A 19,018-nucleotide genomic window follows, 5' to 3' on the forward strand; every position below is an offset into this window, starting at 1 on the left:
ATTATTTTACTGCTTTAATAGTTCTCTTGAAGCCAAAAACCAAACTAGTTGCCATTGACTCGATTCTGATTCATGGCGAACCCAAGTGTTTCACAGTAGAACTGTGCTCCACAGGGTTTTTGTGGCCGTGACCTTTCAGAACCAGATCACCAGGCCTTTCTTCTGAGGCGCCTCCAGATGGGTTTGAACCACCAACCTTTCGGCTAGTAGCTAAGTACTTAACTGGGCCACCCAGGGACTTCCTGTACGTCTCTTGAAGGTGGGGGTTAATTTTTCTTTTATTCTAGCCTCTAACACAAGTTCCTAGCCCAGATCAGGGCCTCCAAAATATTTGCTGAATGAACGAATAAATGGCATTTGGATAGGTGGTCTCTATTGTGAGGAGCAAGGAAAGGAGAGCTAGTGCCATCCGAGTGGTCAGTACCTACTAGGTAGGCTTCAAGCTGGGCCCTTTATGTTGGCTGTCTAGTGTAATCCTCATGGCATCTCCACTGCACACAGATTCAGAGATGTGAAATCACTTGCCTTGGGTCCCCCAGAGGGTGTGACAGGGTCAGAATCTGAACCTCAGTTGGTTGGCCTAATGCTCTTGGTCTTCTCATGATATCATGAAAGGATAGTGTCTTAGGCTGGGTTCTCCCGAAGAGCAAGACCAGTGAAGCATATATGCATAGAGAGAGATTTCTTTCAAGGAAATGGCTCACGCAATTGTGTAGGCTGTCAAGTCCCAAATTCGTGGGTCAGGCATCAGGCTGCAGGCTTTTCCTGACTCATGTAGTTGCAGGGGCTGACGAACCCAAAATTGGCAGGTCAGGCAGAAAGCTGCTGGCTCATGGGATTGTGGTAGCTGGCGAATCCCAAGAACTGGAGGTCAGAGGATGACATGTTGGATGCAGGATCCAGGGTGCGTGAGCTTTGCCAGAACATCCATATATATTGAATGCAGGCCACACCCCTAGGAAACTCCCCTTACATCAGATCACAAAATGGAGGATAATTACATAATAATGAGAGTCATGGCCAAGCCAAGTTGACACACAGTATTAACCATGACAGGCAGAAGCAGAACTTGCCCTGGTCTTCCAGGTGCCCTGAGGTCAGGAGCTACAATCACTTGGTTTATTCCTTCCTGTTCTGCCCCATGAGCAGCATACCCAACCCCACCTCTGGGCCTTCACAGGAGAATGATAGCCTCAGCTGTCCTCCAGCTGGCCTGTCTACCTCTCTCCACAGTGCGTCTCTCCCTTTCTTCATACTTGGGCCTAACACCAGCTTCTCCAAGAGCATTTCTATGAGTAGCTCCACTCCACTGGGGGTCTGGTAAGGTGGTGGTTCCTGAAGTTGTCTTGAGCACCTCTTAATTCTGCCCCCACCAGGTCACATGGCCTCTGTTGGCCTTCTGTATGGTCACAAGGGTGCCCTGCAGGGCCTGTGCAATGGGGTTTGGCTTCTGTGTATCCATGCTCATGGAGACCACTCAGAAGGGCTGGGCTGGCCTGCTCGCTGGAGGTGTGTCTCAGGAGACAGTGTCAAACAGATCCCAAACACCTGGGAGAGGCTCAGAGAGCTGCTGGGTCACTTCCTTCACCTCCTTCAAGTCTTTGTTCAGGTGTCACCTTTAAGGTTTGAAGTAGACACTTCTGGTACTCTACCAAGGTCTCCTTGACCTGGTGGTGCCTCCACCCCCTAGCGCCTGTTGCATGTGGGTTGCTAATGGCCCATCACTGCTCATGGTCAAAGGAAAACTGCTTCAAGTGGGGAGATGACACCCCCTCCAAGGGGGCAGAGCGTAGCCAATGACAGACTAGTGTGAAGATAAGAAAGATGGCACAATTCTGGGGTGCCATTCTACTTGATGGCAACGGGTTTAGTTTTTGGTTTGGTGGTCTTGATTTACAGCACAGGGTCAGGCTGAGCCCAGACTTTGTCTGAGATCACACCCTTGGTTGAGCTCCTTCCCCTTCCCTATCTTGCTTCCCTCACTCCCTCATAGGTTTCTTGAGAGAGCCTCCCACAATAAATCACTTGTATAAGAACCTCAACTTAGGCTCTGCTTCCAGAAAACCTGACCCAAGACACTGTCAAGTGCTTGGCTGTTCAAGCTCTTTTGCTTGGTCCTTAACCTTTGATCCAGGGATTAGCCCTTGGTTGCTCTTATGGGTTGAACTGTGCTCTCCAAAAAGATAAGCTGGAATCTTAATCAGTGGTAACTGTGAATGTGACTGACTTAGGCTGGGTTCTCTAGAGATGCAAAATCAGTGAAGCATATATACTGGATGCAGGCCACATCCCCAAAGAAATTCCCTTTCAAGTGATTGGCTGCTCATAGCAGAGCTCATCATGGAGGTGATTACATTACATCAGATCTCATTATGGAAGTGATTACATCATTACATAGCTGCCAAATTACATCATAACTGCCAAACCACTGAGAATCATGGCCCAGCCAAATTGACACACAACCTAAACCATCACAGTGACCTTATCTGGAAAGAGGTTCTCTGCAGATGTCATTAGTTAACACGAGGTCATACTGGAGTAGGGTGCCTAATCCAACATGACTGATGTTTTTATTAGAAGAAGAGAAGAGACACAGAGGAGAATGTCATGTGAAGACACAGAAATGCAGAGGGGAGGGCCATCTGAAGATGGAGGCACAGACTTGGAATCATGCTGCCACCTGGGAAGACTTGAGGCTGCCAGAAACTAGAAAAGACTTGAAAGGTTTCCTCCCCTAGAGCCTTCAGAGGGATCGTGGTTCTGCCAACACCTCGACTTCAGACTTCTAGCCTCTGGGACGATGAAAGAATAAATTTCTGTTGTGTAAGCCACTCAGTTTGGGTATTTGTTATGGCAGACCCAGGAAACTAATATAGTTGCCATCAAACTCTTCTGTCCACTGCTGGGAACGGAGCAGCACAAGTGTGCACATTTGTGCCCATTTCCCTCCATTCAAGAGGGGGGTGGGTGGGGGGAAGGGGCAGCATTTACCTGCCTATGAGGAAAGGCAATGTCTTAGGCTGAGTGCTCTAGGGAAGCAAAACCAGTGGAGTGTCTACGTGTGTGTATATATATATATATATGTATGTATATATATATATATACACATCTCTCTCTCTTTCTTGAGATTTGTATCAAGCAAATGGCTCATGTGGTTGTAGAGGCTGGAAAGTCCCAAGTCTGTAGGTCAGACTGGAGGCTTCTCCTGACTCACATAGCTGCAAAACAAAAAACAAAAAACCCACATAGCTGCAGGGGATGGTGAACTCAAGATCAGCCGGTCGGATAACAGGCCTCTAGGTCACAGGCTGCAGAGGCTGATGAATCCCAAGGTCAGCAGATAAGCTATTAGCTCAAGTCCTAAGAACTGGAATTCTGATGAACAGGAGCCAGCTGCATGATCCAGAGCGAGCAAAAGCCCACATGCCTTGCCAGAAAGTCCACCTATATTGGATGCAGGCCACACCCCCAAGGAAACTCTCTTTCAGCAGATCCCATCATGGAGGTGATCACATTATATCAGACCTCATCATCAAAGTGATTACATCATTATATGACTGCTAAACTACATCACAACTGCCAAACCACTGAGAATCACGGCCCCAACTTGACACACAACATTAATCACTACAGGCAGTTAAGGATGCAGGTAGATGATCACAAACACAGCTCTGCCTGCTTCTCTCTCTGCTCTTTGTCCTTGTCCTCTTGTGTAGTGAGCCTCCATCAAGCCTGTTTGGCTGGTCCTACCTGGCTTCTCTCATTCCCTATACTGGCCCCCTTTGGCTGGAGTTTAGCATAATGGCCACAGGGGCAGGATATCCACTGGTCAGAGGAGGCAGGGCCTGTCCTGTGTTGTCAGGCATGTTCGCTGGGCCAGCCTGGCTTACATATTATTGAGGAAACCGTGGCAGCCTCTGAGGTGGGGAGAGGTTGTCTGGGGCCTGAGCTATCACAGACCAGTTCTCCTTCCTAAAGAGCGGCGATGATCAGGCCCAGGAGCAGCTTCTGGGATACTGGTAGAGCAGGGAACTGAACAGTATGGCTGGAGCTGAGTAAGCTGGCCAAGCCTTACTGAGGACAAACAGCTCTGAAGCCAAAGGGCAGATTGCGTGATTAACAGCACTCTTTTTGTATCATCAGGAGGAAACTTGTTTTTGGCAGAGCATCAGGATTCACAGCCAGACTTACTCATAACTTGCGACCAACCGTGAAACGTCAGGCTGTACCCCAGGCCCCCACTTCTTGTTCCCTCCATCACTACTGACTTTTCTATGCATGGTAAGCCACTCCTACTGGTCAGAAAGATAGAGAGAGGTTAAAGATACCATATCCTCCTTGAGATCCAGGTTTCCTCTGCCAGCAGGGCTAGGAGAAAAGGAACTTCCAGCCCCAGGCCCTCTCTCTCTCTCTCAGCAGTTCTGGCCCTGGAACCCAACAGCTCCTTTGCCATGAGAGGTTGAGACCTCTACCCCCTAGCAGACTTCTTTACTATATTTTAAAGGGTAGTCAGACAAGCTTCTCTAATAAGATGACAACTGAGTTGAGGCCTGAAGACCCTGTAGAGGGATGAGTCATGCATCTATCTGAGGAAAGAGAATTCCAAGCAAAGGGAAGAGCATACGCAAAGGCCCTGAGGCAGCAGAATGCTGGGCAAGTTGGAGGGACAACCAGGACGTCAGAAAGGCTGGAGCAGGGAAAGGGGAAGAGTGGCCACTTTGAAGTAGGAAAAATCACAGAGGGCTGTCAGGAAGAGGTGAGTTGGTCATTTGGGGCCCGGATAGGGACAGGTCTCAGATGGATTGTGAGGACGTGAATGGCTGAACTAAGCGCACTGTGGGGCTAGCTGTGCCAAGCCAAGTCTCGGATTCCTTTCACTGCCACTTTTCCATGGTGAGGTAACTAGTGAGGTCCTCTGGCTAGAGATAGACAAGGAATAGGTCAGAAGTCTTTCTGGACTCTCAGGACCCTCTGGCTGATAATTCTTGTCTGGCTCTGGACGTGCTTTTGCAGTATGGGGGGTTAAGGGGTGGCTCCTAGAGCCACAGAGGCTGCCTAGTGGGGCCCGAGGTGAGAGAGATGCATGGAGATGCCTCTTCTGTGTCCTCTTTCCTCTTCTAAGGCCTGCCTTGGGCCCCACCATTTCCCTCCAATTCTTCTTTTCTTCACCTTCTCCCTTCTCTTTCTGTCCACCTTCCCTCTTCCTGCCACTTCTTTCTCCTCTTTGTGGTAGCTTCTTAGCTCATTTATTTTCTGATCTGTGGCCTTGGAATGTCCACACCCCAGGCCCTGAGTGACCAAGGCTGCAGCCCTGTCAAATGGTCCACTTGCTCAGCCAATCTGTCCCTTGATCCAAGCACAAGTCTCTCAGCCCTGGGGCCACACTGACAAACGGTTCACTGGTCTGAGCAGAACAGCCCTGATGCCATAGGAGAGGAGGGCCCCACACAGGGGTCACCTGTCCTGGAGTCCCAGCACTGAGCTGTCTGGACATTGCCCACTGGGCCCTAACTCTGCTCTCAGGGCCTAGCACCCCATTCTCCTGGGTCACCACCCACAACGTGAGGGAAGGCAAGCCCTCCACCATGCATAGGATACCTTTTGGGTAGACATATAAATCAGGAAGCAGGGGTGGGTCAGGGTTTGGGAAGGGCTGGAGGTGACTCCAGGACTGCTCCTTGAAGGGTGGGGTCAGGAGCTCTTGAGGTCTGTCTGGGCCTGTGAGAGAATTAGGCTAGGCAGAAAGGGGTCATGTCCCATGGCAATACTTAGGACCCCCTCATGGCCTGGATTTAGGGCAGAGGGAGCATGGAACTGAGCCTGGGAGATGTGTGCAGAGGCTGAGGGGTTTGGGGTGAGATTAAAACATGGCTGATGACTGACTCTTAACCCTAGCCCCAGCCTGACTCTGACCCAGGCAAGAAGTAACAAGGATTCTGTGGCCACTTATGAGCTGGGAGACTTTGGGCAAGTTACTTAACATCTCTGTGCCTCAGTTTTCTCATCTGTAAAATGGGGTTTCTAATAGTATTGACACCACCCATCTGTCAGTTTGTCATACTGTGGTTATGGCAGACAGGTTTCAGCAGAGTTTTCAGATTAAGACAGACTAGCAAGAAAGGTCTGGTGATATACTTTTGAGAATTAGTCTACGGAAACACTATGTCCAAGGCACAAAAACTGGTCTCTGTTTGCCTGGGGCAACACAGGAAGAAGGAAAGTCAGTAATAGGAGGAGGATATAGGATGTGTGACTAAATGCCTCCATGAACAAATGCCTCCTTTGCCATGAAACCAGGCATGCTAGATGGTGCCCAGCTACCATTACTGAACATTTTTATTTTTATTTAGTTATTTCTATTGTGATTTAGGTAGAAGTTTACAGAGCAAAGTAGTTTCTCATTAAACACTTAAGACACAAATTATTTTGTGATATTGGTTGTCATTACTCAACATTTTGATAAAAAATTCTATAGAAGAATCCTGATCAAAAGGGGGGAAATGCAGAATAGAATTTCAAATTGTCATGGATTTGAGACATCCCTGGAGCCAAGGGGGCTGGGTGAACCTCTGAAACTATTGCCATAAGATGATCTTTTGACCTAAACCAAAAATATTTCCTGAAGTTTTCTTACAACCAAACAATAATTTGGCTTGACTAATAAAAATGTCTACCTTGAGCATTATGCTCTTTGAAGAACTATCTATATGGTATCAAATTGACAACAGCAACTCGAAAGGTCAGACAGGAACATTAGGGGGCAGTGAGTTTATGTTAATGGAGGAGGAACAACTCAGAAAAGAAGGGTAAGAATGGTTGCATAACTCAAAGAACGTAATCAATGTCACTGAATTAAATGTGTAGAAACTGTTGAATTGGTGTGTGTTTTGCTGTGTATATTCTCAATTACAACAAAATAAATAATAAAGAAAAAGAAAACCCTATGGATCAAAATGGTCTGATCTGCAACCGGTCATGTGGATGGTGCAGGCAGCAGGTCGTTCTATTGTGCATGGGGTCACCGTAAGTCAGGGGTCGACTCTACCACAGCTAATAGCAGATTGGGGTGGGTACATGGGCCATGGTGTGGTACCGGGAGGTGGGAGGAAAGTGGAGTCACTGTAGTCTCAAGGCCAGGGTGTCAGCATGGTGAGCATCAGGACAGTAGAATCAAACCGGGTGACCAGGGTAGGGATGAGATGGGGGAGAAAGCTTGTGACCCCAATATCCAGGTGTTTAATGAGATGGAGGGATCAAGAGGCCATCAGATGTTGAGAAAAACATATCAGCAAGAGTTGGGCAGAGAACAGGCCCTCAGGGGAGAAGGGATCTGTGCCCAAGGACAGAAGCTCACCTTGTCGATGGCTGTTGTAGTATCTAGTGCTCCTATAACAGAAATGAAGCCCTGGTGGTGCAGTGGTTAAGAGTTATAGCTGCTAACCCAAAGGCTGGCAGTTCACATCTACCAGCCGCTCCTTGGAAACCCTATGGGGCAGTTCTACTCTGTCCCATAGGGTCACTATGTGTCAGAATCAACTCGAAGGCAATGGGTATAACAGAAATACCATAAGTGGATGGTTTTAACAAAGAGAAATTTATTCTCTCACAGTCTAGTAAGCTAGAAGTCCAAATTCAGGGTGCCAGCTCCAGGAGAAGGCTCTCTCTCTGTCGGCTCTGGGGGACGGTCCTTGTCATCAATCTTCCCCCGGTTTAGGAGCTTCTCAGCACAGGGACCCCAGGGCCAAAGGACACGCTCTGCTCCTGGTGCTAGTTTCTTGGTGGTATGAGATTCTCCTGTCTCTCTGCTTGCTTCTCTCTTTTATATCTCAAAAGAGATTTACTGAAGATACAACCTAATCTTGTAGGTTGAGTCCTGCCTTATTAATATAACTGCCTCTAATCCTGCCTCATTAACACCATAGAGGTAGGATTTAAAACACATAGGAAAATCACATCAGATGACAAAATGGTAGACAAACACACAATACTGGGAATCATGGCCTAGCCAAGTTGACACACATTTTTAGGGGACCAATTCAATCCATAACAGTGGTGTATTGCTCTTTACAAAAAAAAAAAAAAGTATTTCCTAGCTGTACCCACTGAATCAGGGACCAAATCAGTATCAATGACTAGTTGAGGGCCCTGGGATTGTGGTCTCTAAGTTGTCGTTTTTCACTAAAAGAGATCAGAGCTTGTTGGAGAAATGGATGATTCTAGGTCTGGGGCCAGAAAAGTAGAAGCTGAGCCTGGAACATCTCATCAGATCAGGGCACACTCAACTCCTGGGGCTGTGCTAGATCTCAGGAGCCAACTTGAAAGGGCACCCACTGGTCTAAGCTGGGCCCCCTGAGCTCCAAAAGCAAGGATGTCTAAAAATCACAACGTTATCATGGTACTAAAAACACCTCACTGGTCACCTTTGGAAAGAAGGGTGATAAATTCACCCTTCACACTGGGTCACCAAAATGTGTGTTCCAATCTGGACACCAATTCCTCAGCGTGGCTCAAGCCTCTCTTCTGCCTCCTTCCACCTTCTATCTCTCTCTAATTAAGGCGTAACATATAGGCAGTAAACAGGGGAACACTAAGCATTTCTCCTGCCTTTCCTGTACAGGCTCTATCACAAATAACCAAATGGCTCTTTTTAGTGTTCCAGCAAATAAATGCAGAAGGAATGGTAGAATATCACCGCCTTAAGTCTGAATGAAATAATGGGTCCAGGCCATGGTCGATGGCTGCTAAAACCAGCAGGTGAAAGGCTGATGGGACACTTTCTTTACAAGGGTCACTTTATAATGTCACGCTGCCAGCACTTGACGCCCTGATCTATTCTAACACCACAAAAGAGAAGAATTTTTGCCCCAAACACCAAACCTGCATCTCATCAAGCCAGTTGACAGGAAGTACAGGGAACAAAGGAACATGTTAATGGCACTATGCGGATGCAAACTCCAGGCTGTGGAATACTCTTTGGGACAAATAATCTGGTTTCTTCAGCAAATAAACTGAAAGGGAAAAGCAGGGGAGGAGAAACTTATCAATTAAACCAAGGAGGCAAATCTATCAAATGCGATGTGTACATCCTTTTTGGATTCTGATTCAAATGAACTAGAAATTTATGAGGCAATTGGCAACAGATACTTGATGATATTAAACAATTATTTTTATGTGTTAAAATGGATTGTAGTAGTTATGTTTGAAAAGAGTTCTTATCTTCTAGAAATATGTATTGGAGAATTTAAAGATGAAATGGGATTTGCTCCAAAATCATCCTCATTGCTGGGAAAGTGTGTGGGGGTTGGGGTGATCCCAGACCAGCCTTGGGTTGATAATTGTTGAAGCTGGGTCACAGGTACATGGGGGTTCATCTTATGGTTCTGTCTACTTGTGTCTGTGTTCAAAACTTTTCATGATAAAAATATGAAAACAAACAAAAACAAAACCAAAACCACAAGCTAGCTCAATGCTTATTCATAGTAACCACTTAATAAATGTTAGTGGTTATGCTTAAAGTTAAAAAAAAAAATGAGGTCTCATAAATGGAGGGCCACCCCTAACCCATTACTACCAAGGATGGTCAGCTTTAATAGAGGGCTGTGCTGTGCCACCCAGACCCTTGGGATGGCAGGATGTAGAGAGGCCATAGAGTCAGCCACTTTCCCTCTCTGCACACATTCACCGCGCACTTACTATGTGCCAGGCACTGTGCCAGGTGCCACAAAGGCATAGATAGGAGGCGTAATCCCAGCCTGTTCTTCCGGGGCACAGTGGGCAGTGATGTCATTATTAAGGACTTGCCACAAGCACCCCATCCTCTCCCCCTGTATCTGCAGAGCCCATGGAGATGTGGCCATTACTTGGCCAATTGTCAGATGCACATCCCAAATCCACCCTTCACACCAGACTGCCAAAACGTGTGTTCCAATCTGGACACCAATTCCTCAGCATCTGCTCACAGCCTCTCTTCTGCCTTCTTTCACCTTGATCTTTCTATTTAAGGCATAGGATGCTGACAGTAAAGTTTATAAATCACGACCCAGATCAAGATGTAGAACATTTCCAGCTCTTCAGAGGCTTCCTTTCACTCTTTGCCATTCCTAACACACACACACACACACACACACACACACACACACACACCTGGGTCACCACTACTCTGATTTTTATCGCCATTAATTCGTTTTGCCTGTCTTTGAACTTCACATACATTGCATCACATGGTATGTAAGCTTTTAAGTTTGGATCTGGCTTTTTTTGCCCAATATAATATCTGGGAATTTCATCCATGTTGTTGTGTGTGACAGTAATTAGTCATTTTTCCTTGCTGTATAGTATTTCAGTCCATGAACTCACCACACTTTATCTACCACTCTCCTGTTGATGGCATCTTGCCTCATCTCTTGACCTTCTTCTCATACACTCCACATTCCAGGTCTCCCAAACCACAAGGTGCCCCCCAAATACAGCCAGTCTTCTGTGCCTACATATGTACTGTTTCCTCTGCCCTCACGCACCATACTGTGTAGAAGAACACTGATAATGACAATGCATTGTGACAAAAGTACGTATTTGGGAAACATGGGGTACACCTAACTAAATCTGGGTGTGGCCGGGGAGGCACAGACTTACAGTAGGAGAGAGAGGCCCAGGCATGGCCCACAGACGACTGAAGGTGGGACTGGGATGTTGGCTGGACTGTCCTGGGACTTCTGATCTCAGAGCCTCTGGACAGCTCCTGAGCTTGGAGGCATATTTGGGAGGCGCCCTTGGCTCTGAGCTTCTGAGGCTGCTTTGACGACCACATTCAGAGGCTGGTGAGGCTCAGTGCCCTGCCCAAGGACACAGAGCTGGGAGTGCAAGCTGGGGGTCTGCCTGGAGTGACAGGGTGGGGCTGTCGTGTGTGTGTGTGTGCACATGTGTGTGCATGCAGGTCTCAGTGGACATCTCATTCCTGGGCATGGCTTGGGAGCACTTGCCAGGTAGGCCAAGGCCAGACCCAGTGGGTGACATTAACACACCCAGGAGAGGCATGGCCTCTAGAGGCACCTGGGAAAGAAAGCTCTTCCACAAATGGGTGCTTGCCTGGGGCAGGTTCTCCCCAGTCACGGCTGTCCTCCTCTGGCCCGCAGGGAGAGTGACCTGCACTTCTGTACCAAACAATTGGCCCAGATCTCTGGAGGAGGGGGATGGGGCCCTAGCACTAAGCATACCTGGGCAGAAGGCTTTAATCAGGTGCATTAGCAGCCGGCCCATTCCTCCCACTGACGCAGCCCACCCTGTGCCAAGCCCCTTCTCAAGGGTTCCTCATGAAGGCCTGCAGGCACCAGGCTCTAACCACTGCCCCTCCCCAGACACTCTGTAAGTCTGGGCTCTTCGGGACATTCAGGCTGAAGAATCCTGTGAGGAGGGACCATGTACATAATTTCTCGTGAGTTTCCATGGCACCTGGTGCTGCGCCAGGGGGTATGTATCTGTCATGGGAAAAGCTGCCAAGAGCCCTCTCCACAGGCCCCAAAGGCCTAGTGGCCATATACTTGGCTGGAACTGGAACACCCTTGAGAGTGAACCAAACCAAATCAAACCAGTTGCCATGGAGTTGATTCTGACTCATGGCAACCCCATGTGTGTCAGAGTAGAACTGTGCTCCACAGAGTTTCAGTGTCTGAGTTTTCGGAAGTAAGTTACCAGACCTATCTTCCAAGGACCTTCTGGGTGGACTCAAACTGCCAACCTTTAGGTTAGCAGCCAAGTGTGTTAACTGCACCAACCAGCGACTCCTTGAGGGTGTAATGGGTGACTATTAGTAATCACAATGGGCCAAAAGGCAAAACCCAGGACTGTGGGAGCAAACCAGGCTATGAGGGCACTCTCCACACGGAGAAGATGGCTTCTCTGGGCACCAGATGGAATGTGAGGAGAGTGTACTCCCTCTTTTGCGGGGGGAGGGTGAGGGGTGCTTCCCGCCTCCATGTGCAGCTCTGGCACCAGCGGCTCTCCAGGTGCTGCCAGCTAGAGCTGCCCTTGGCCTTGCTGCCTGGAATCATGGGGTGGGCCGTGCGATGTCTCAGGTTTGCATGGAGCAAACCCTCTGTCTGCCCTGGGGTGGGGGCATCTGCTCTGCAGTTGCTCTTTCCGGGAGAGGGGGCCAGCCTGAGGTTTGGGGAATGATCTGCAGTCCCTCTCCTGGCTCCTCAGGATTTTAGGGGCTGTCTCTTCATCTTTCTCAGCTAGTGTCTTGAGCCTCCAGAGGCTCCCATGTATCAGGACACCCTGAGTATGGTGCTGTCTCTCTCTGCTCCTCTCTGGCCTGACCCACAACATTCCACGTGTGTATACAGCAATGGCCCTCAGGGACTCTGGACCCCTTTCCAGGGCTCTCTGTGTGCTCTGGGTGGCTGGGGCTGCTCACCAGCTGTGTCACTGCTGCAGTTGGGGACGTTGCCTTCCATCTGGCTCTGTGTGTGGTGGCATGGGTGAGGACCGCCCTCAGCGGTCAGCTCAGACAAACTCAGGTTGTGGCCCTGCTGGGTGCCTTCATTCCCATGGCCTTTGGCCCTCACTGGCACACAGTCCCTGTCTCTGGTGCTCTTGGTGGTAACCAGGGAGGTGCCACCTGAGTAGCTATCTTGCTCCTGGCTGCTTCCTCCTCTGCCTCCTTCTAGTTCCTTCAAAGTGGGTGCCCCCCTCCACCCAGGGCTCCATCTTCAGTCCCTCTCTTCTCCCTTCACTCTCTTTCTGCAAGACTGTACCCACGCCCCTGCTCCTACAACCACCCCAGCCTTGACCCCTCACTCAAGTTTCTAAGATCCCCACCACACACTTGGCATGTCCTGGATTTCAGGTCCCCCCCACCTCGTCCCAGAAGTTGCCACTCAGAACGCTCCCTGTTCTTTCAAGGGGACTTCCCTCCTCCCCGGCCTGGGCCCAGTGCTGGAGGTGTCAGGGCCCCGGGCTCCTGCTCCCTCCTGACAGCAGGCCCTGCCCTCCCATCTTCTCTGCTGCTCCTGCCCTCCAAGCCACCATAGGGCAGATCAGAATATTCTGTTTCCTTGCTTGGTCTCTGTCCTGCTTGCTCATAATTGTCAGATGATAATTCAGTTCAGCTCCATCCGCGTCCCTGCATTCTGCTCCGGGATCCATGAGATGCCCTGGGAGACCTGGCACAGCACAGCCCAGCAGGAAGGAGGAAACACGGAGACCACCCTCGGAGGCCCCGTGCCAGGTGTGAGCAGCATCAGAGATGGAGGGATCGAGAAAGCAGGGTGTGCCAGCAAGGGCCAAAGGGCCATGGGATTGAGGGATGAACTCCAGGAAGAGGAGGACATGATCTGGACCTCCAACACTGGGAGCATTATGCAGGTATAAAAAAAATAATAATAATAAAATAAAATAAATTTTTTTTTTTTATTTATTTGTAAGAGAAAAACTGGAAAAACCTACTCTCAGCCAGAGGCTGGATCCACACACTGTGAGACAGTCTTAAATGGAATACTATGCTGCTGCTACAATGAACCAGCAGGGAGCAATCTCAGTGACATAATGTTGGGGGGAGGAGGAAAGGCAAACTGCAGGTGACATGTAAAGTGTGGGGCCATTGATATAGTGCTAAGGGCACACAAAACAATAGTACACACTGTTTTGGAGACAGACATTTGTGGTAATGACAGTATGAACACAGGTATGTAGGTGATAAACACCAGACATACCTTTGGGGAGGGAGGGAGAGAAAGAGGAAGGGACAGAAGAGAGAATTTAGCTATGGCTGTGTGCTATTTCTTTGAAACCAGAGAGAGAAAGGGAACTGGGGCAAATATGGCAAAATGTGAACATCTGTTCAGTGCGGGTGATTACAGGGACATGGGTGCTTGGTACAGTAGCTTCTCCTTATCTGAGCATTAAGACGCCCTGGTGGCGCAGTGGTTAAGTGTTTGGCTGCTAACTGAGAGGCCAGCAGTTCAAACCCACCAGCCACTCCATGGGAGCAAGATGTGGCAGTCTGCTTCTGTAAAGATTTACAGCCTTGGAAACCCTATGGGGCAGTTCTACTCTGTCCTATAGGGTCACTATGAGTCAGAAACGACTCGATGGCACTGGGTTTGGTGTGGTTTATCAGTGCACTATTCTGTAGCTAGAATGTTGAGGAGAAGTTACAAAAAAAAAGGAAGGCGGCGTTCTATACATGAGTTGATTATTTCCCACAGGCGACCAGTGTGCCAAGGGGCAGGGGTGAGAAGGAGGGAGTCTGGACCCAGCCACAGCTGGGCGGGGCCAGTGCAGAGACTGGGGGGAGGAAGCTGTGCTAGGGCTGTGCTAAATCCTGGTTGGGGCGGGTTTCCAAAGAGGGGGAAAACGAACTTCCTCCTTCATGCCCAATTGCCCCCTCACGTGCATTGCTTAGCGGCTGTCCCTGCCGCCCCTCCTCCTGCCTGTGTCAGCTAGTATTTCCCAGTCGGTGATTATCATGCCTTACTCTGTATTGAGCATCTACAACGAAAGAAGCAGATCACGCTGCACTCGCCAGGTGCCACAGTTATATTCACACACAGTAACTCATTGAATGGGGGCATTGGTAGCTTAGTGGTAGAATTTTCCCCTTCCATGCAGGAAACACAAGTTTGATTCCTGACCAATGCAGCTACCACCCCTCTGTCAGTGGGGGCTTGCATGTTGCTATAAGTTAAGCAGAGCTTCCAGACTAAGACAGAACAGAAAGGCCTGGTGACCTACTACTGAACCTCAGCTAATGAAAACCCTATGGATCACAACAGTCCAATCCGTAACTGATCATGGGGACGGCGCAGGCACAGGACTGGGCAGTGTCTTCTTTTGTTGTGCATACGGTGGCCACGAGTTGGGGGCCTACTTGATGGCATCTAACAATATTAACGACTCACTGAATTCTTACAACAGCCCTATAGGTAGGTATCATTATCATCACCACCATCCCTATTTTAATGATGAGGAAACAGAGGCACAGAGAGGTTAAGAGACTTGCCCAAAGTCACACAGCTAGTAAGGGTCAGAGTTGGGATTTGAACCCAGGCTGTTTGGTGCCAGATCCTGTGGTCCTCGCTGCTAAGTGTAGTAAGCACCATGCTGGGAACTATGAATTCAGTGATTCTGTGATACCACAGCCCTGCCCTCACAGAACTTTGGGGTCTATGGGAGTAGTCAGACACCAAACCAATCAACACACACAGATGTAATTACAACTACTGATCCAATGAAGGAAAAAGTACATTCTACCTCAAAGAGAATATGGAGAAGGACACAGCTGAGACCGAAGGGTCTGGGAAGGCCTCTCTGAGGAGGGGACATTTAAGCCAAGACCTCACGGATGGGGACTTAGCCAGGAGAAAGCTGGGGAGGGCAGTCCAGACAGAGCGGAGAGCAAGTGCAAAGGCCTGGAGATAGGCACGAGCTGGCCACAGGCCAGGGACCTAATGAGAATTAGCGGGAATGGAGGGTGCAGTGAGCAAGAGGGAGGGCAGCGAAGCCATGAGGGCAGAGGGGGGCAGCCACACTTAGCGCCTTCCGACCACTTGTTTGGGTTTGCCTGCACAGTCCTGGTTCATGCCTGTGGTCCCGGCACAAAGATTCCTAGTGCCCTATTTTGGTTTGAACAATAAATTTAAAGGTCACCATCTCATAGGCCACAGTAGAGAGTTTGGATTTTGTTTCCAGGGCAGTGGGAAGGCATTGAGGGGTTTCAGTGAGGGAGTGACAGAATCTAATTTATAATGTATAAAGGCCACTCTGGCTGCTGTGTGGAGAGGGCCTGCAGGGGAGCAGAAGCAAGGCCACTCTCCCCTTCCTGACGCAGCTGCAGCCACGCAGTGTGGGGCCTGTGGGGCGCAGGGAGGCCCCGGCTTGAGCTGGCTGAGGTTGCAGCCATGGGTGAAGTGACCCTGGAGATGCAAACGTGTCTCCAGTGATGCTGTTTTCCCCTTCTCCTCACTGTGCTGGCCCAGATTTAAGACCCACATGAGGGGCCTCCAGGGGTGGTGGAAGCCCCTGCCTGACTCCCAGGACTGCAGGGCAGCTCCTGGAAGAAAGAGGAAAGTTCCTCAGTGGAGCTAAAGGACTCGACCAATAAAAGAAATGACAATTCGCAACATTAACTTCCCATGTGATAAACCGCCTCCATTCTTTTCCTTCTCATCCTCACCGGCCCCCATCTCCAAGAGATTTCAGAAGTGAGATCCAAGGGCATTCACAAACACCAGCTGGGGAGGGTGGAGGAACGAGGCCAGCTTCCAAACCGAATGTGTGCTGGGGGAAAGCAGGTGGCTTCTGGTGTCTGCGGATGTACATGATGGTTGGCAAGGGCTTGGTGAATAGAGAGTCTGCCCACTCTCTGCTCCTGTCTCGGGCTCTGCCATTTGTATCTGGGCAGGGTTTGCATGTATGCAGGTGAGCACACACACTGACCACATACTATGGGCAGAATCCACAGATTTCCACGCACCTTTGATTTTTTTTTTTTGATATTTAGAGGGGCCGGGAGGGTAAAACACGCCCAGGGCTTGTAACAGCAACGAGGCAGGGAAGGCCAGGAAAGTAAAAAGCCTGCGAAAGAAAACTCACAAGCGTGAAGAGCCTCTCACCCTCTGTCTACACAGTGGTGCACGCACCCCTGCTTCAGGGAAGCTACTGAATCAACCTTCTATGTTAAGGCGGAGAGTCGAGGGTCACCCAAGTCGGGGGAGGAGAGTGAGGAGGACAAAGCCACAGTCTCAAGGGAGGGAGAGGAGGGGCTGGTGGGTAAGGGGTCACTCACCAAGAGGAAGGACGAAGAAGAAGGGGAACCAGCAGAGCACGAAGACTCCCACAACGATGGCCAGGGTCTTGGCCGCCTTCTTCTCGCGGGAGAACTTGAGCAGGCGCACAGAGAAGGAGCTGCGGAAGTTGTGGCCCTTGGCGCTCCGCGTCCCGTGCGCCCGGTCGGTACCTGTGCCCGCACCGCGACAGTGGATACGCAGCACCACGTCCGAGGCCTTGCCCCGCTCGAGCTTGATGCCCGCCTCGAGGCTCCGCGTGGTGCTGCGCGCGACCACGTACACGCGGCAGTACATGACCACGATGACGGCCATGGGCAGGTAGAAGGAGCACACGGAGGAGAAGACGGCGTAGCCCGCCTCCTCCGTGATGCCGCAGAAGCGCTCATCTGTGGGCACGGGCTCCTTCCAGCCAAGCAGCGGCCCCACGGACACCACGAGGGCTACGACCCAAAGCAGCGCCAGGATGGCGGCCGCCTTGCGCTCCGTCATGATGGCCGGGTACTTGAGCGAGTGGCGCACGCCCACGTACCGGTCCACCGAGATGGTGCAGAGGCTGAGGATGGAAGCGGTGCAGCACAGTACGTCCACCGCGGCCCACACGTCGCAGAAGGCGCGGCCGAAGGCCCAGAAGCCCAGGACCTCCATGGTGGCAGAGAAAGGCAGCACCGTGGTGCTCAGCAGCAGGTCGGCCACGGCCAGGTTGACGATGAAGTAGTTAGTGACTGTCTGCAGGTGGCGGTTGCAGGCCACCGAGAGGATGACAAGCAGGTTGCCCGCCACAGCGGTGAGGATGAACGCGGCCAGAAAGACGCCCACGCCCAAGCCCTGCGCGCTCACCACGAGCCCCCCGACGGCCGCCGTGCTGTTCACCTCGCCGTTCGCACCCCCAGGCTCCCCGGCGGAGCTGCCATTGTCCTCGCTGCCGCCCGCGCCCACCACGCCGCCGCCGCCGCCCGCGACCCCCGGCACGCCCCCCACCGCCGGGCCCTCCGAGGCGGCCGAGCCGCCCGCGCTGCCCGAGCCGGCACCTGAGCCGGCAGCCCCGGAGCCGCTGTCCGGGCGAGGTCCCTCGAAACTGACGCTCAGGAGATCGCGGAAAGTCATCTCAACGCGCGGCCGTCGGAGGCCAGGCCCGGGGGCTGGGCGTGCTGCTGCCAGGGAGGGAGGCACCGAGCATAGCCGCAGGGCTCCGATCCAGCGGCACGCGCCGGCTCCGTCGGGGACCGGTCCAAGTTCCTGGGACGCCGGGCGCGGCTGCTCCGAGCGGAGCGGGGCCGGCCGGGACGGCGACCGGGCTCCCCAAGGCCAGCCGCAGAATCGGACCCAGAAGCCGGGCCGGCGACTCGCGCGGCTCTCCGAGCGCGCCCAGGCGAGTGGGCAGAGCAGCAGCTCCGGGCCGGGCGGTGCAGGCGGCAGCCACTGCGGCGCTTCCAACTGGGCGCGGGGGGCAGGACGGAGGAGGGGCAGCGCCTGCAGGGAGGAGGGGGCGGCCGGCGCCGAGGGAGGGGACGCTGCGCTCCCGAGAGAAGGGGCTCTGCGCGCCGGCCGAGCAGCCGTGCCGGGGTCCGGATGGGCCGCGGCGCTAGCGCGCGCTCGGGGCCGGTATAGCCGTCCCTGCCTCTCCGCGGGTGCGCCCGCCAGTCCTCTTCTCTCGCGCCCCCTCCTGTCTCCCTCTCTTGCCTCTCCGTGACCCCTCCCCCCTTCCCTCAGCTGCGTCCCGCTTCCTCCCGCCCTCTCTCCGGCCTCTCGGTCACTCGTTGGTGCCCTTGGGGGCGCGGAGCGGAGAAGGCACGACTCCCGGGTCCCCGGGCTCCCAGCTCCGGCCGCCAGAGAGCAGCAACCGCCCGGGATCTGCGGACTGCGGACAGGAGCGCGCAGTGCCTTGGCGGGTCGCCTCCTGGGGCTGCCTGGATGATCTGCGGCACCTCCTCCCCTCAGGCTGCCAGCCAGGGGAGGGTCCCAAACGTCTCTGCCCAGTGCGGTGGTGTGGAGAGAGCCTCGGAAGGAATCAGACGCCCGAGCTGGGCTGACCCTAGGTATGACGGACGCAGGAACCAGAGACTTTACGGTTATAGCCTTCGAAACTCTGCTTATGACACATCGGCCTGCAGCCGCCAATGTCTGCACTGTTGCTTCACTCCACGCCGGATGTCAGAATAAACCTTTCCGCTGCAGCACCCAGACAAGTGGTCTTCTTGGGGAGGGGGGCGGTTAGGTGCTGGCGGGTGGGGAAA

The 19,018-nt window shown here is 51.9% G+C and overlaps 1 protein-coding gene across 1 annotated transcript in view; it reads right to left on the reverse strand.

Annotated features, from left to right (window-relative positions):
* The window catches only part of ADRA1D (adrenoceptor alpha 1D), a 35,470-nt gene extending 17,005 nt beyond the window's left edge, over nucleotides 1-18,465 (reverse strand). Inside the window, exon 1 of the mRNA XM_049869904.1 lies at nucleotides 16,784-18,465. Within this exon, the coding sequence (XP_049725861.1) occupies nucleotides 16,784-17,888 (1,105 nt within the window). The 5' untranslated portion in view covers nucleotides 17,889-18,465. The remainder of the gene's footprint in view (nucleotides 1-16,783) is intronic.
* Between the last annotated feature and the right edge of the window lie 553 nt (nucleotides 18,466-19,018).

Source organism: Elephas maximus, chromosome 25 (assembly GCF_024166365.1).
Source record: "Elephas maximus indicus isolate mEleMax1 chromosome 25, mEleMax1 primary haplotype, whole genome shotgun sequence".
Lineage (NCBI taxonomy): Eukaryota > Metazoa > Chordata > Mammalia > Proboscidea > Elephantidae > Elephas > Elephas maximus.